This window comes from Penaeus monodon, chromosome 23 (genome assembly GCF_015228065.2).
Source record: "Penaeus monodon isolate SGIC_2016 chromosome 23, NSTDA_Pmon_1, whole genome shotgun sequence".
In the NCBI taxonomy this organism is placed as follows: Eukaryota; Metazoa; Arthropoda; class Malacostraca; order Decapoda; family Penaeidae; genus Penaeus; species Penaeus monodon.
This window is the reverse complement of record NC_051408.1, coordinates 36,078,620-36,079,301: the sequence shown is the minus strand read 5'-3', so window position 1 is coordinate 36,079,301 and position 682 is coordinate 36,078,620. Positions and strand designations below refer to the sequence as shown.

General features: G+C 59.4%; 1 protein-coding gene across 1 annotated transcript in view; it reads left to right on the top strand.

Annotated features, from left to right (window-relative positions):
• The window catches only part of LOC119588226 (muscarinic acetylcholine receptor DM1-like), a gene marked incomplete in the record, with an annotated part of 70,579 nt that overhangs the window by 34,252 nt on the left and 35,645 nt on the right, over window positions 1–682 (top strand). Inside the window, 1 exon segment of the mRNA XM_037936926.1 lies at window positions 460–666. Coding sequence (XP_037792854.1) covers window positions 460–666 — 207 coding nt within the window.

The window sequence follows — 682 nt, the reverse complement described above, 5'->3', positions numbered from 1 at the left end:
CCATTTTCTTCCATTTCCCCCACTTTCTGCTCATTCTCTCCTCCTCCTCCTCCTCCTCTTCCTCCGGCCTTCTCTCCTCCTCCCTCACTCCCCTTTCCACGTCTTTCACCCCCATTACCTGTTCTTCACCCTTCGCATTCCCTCTTTGCATCCTACCTCCCTCCCCCACTTTTCTCCTCTCCATCCCCTCCTTCCCCCTCTTCTACTTCCCCTTTCTCCCCCTCTCACCCCTCCTTCCCTGCCCCCCTTCCATTCTCACTCTACCTCTCTCCCCTTCTTCTCTCCCCACCTCCCTCATTCTCCCATCTCCCTTCTTCTCACCCCACCTCCCCCCTCCTCCCTCCCCATATCCCCTCCTTCTCACCCCCTCCTCCCTCCCCCATCTCCCCCCCTTCTCACCCGACCTCCTCACCTCCCCCGCTTCCCCCCCTTCTCACCCCACCTCCTCCCCTCTCACAGGACTGTCCCGGAGAACGAGTGTTACATCCAGTTTATCGAAACGAACGAGTATGTGACCTTCGGAACAGCCATCGCAGCCTTCTACTTGCCCGTGACGGTGATGTGTGGCCTGTACTGGCGCATCTGGAGGGAGACCGAGAAGCGGCAGAAGGACCTCACCAACCTGCAGGCGGTGAAGAAGGACCCGAGTAAGAGGTCCAACTCGAGGTGGGTGACCTGAGGC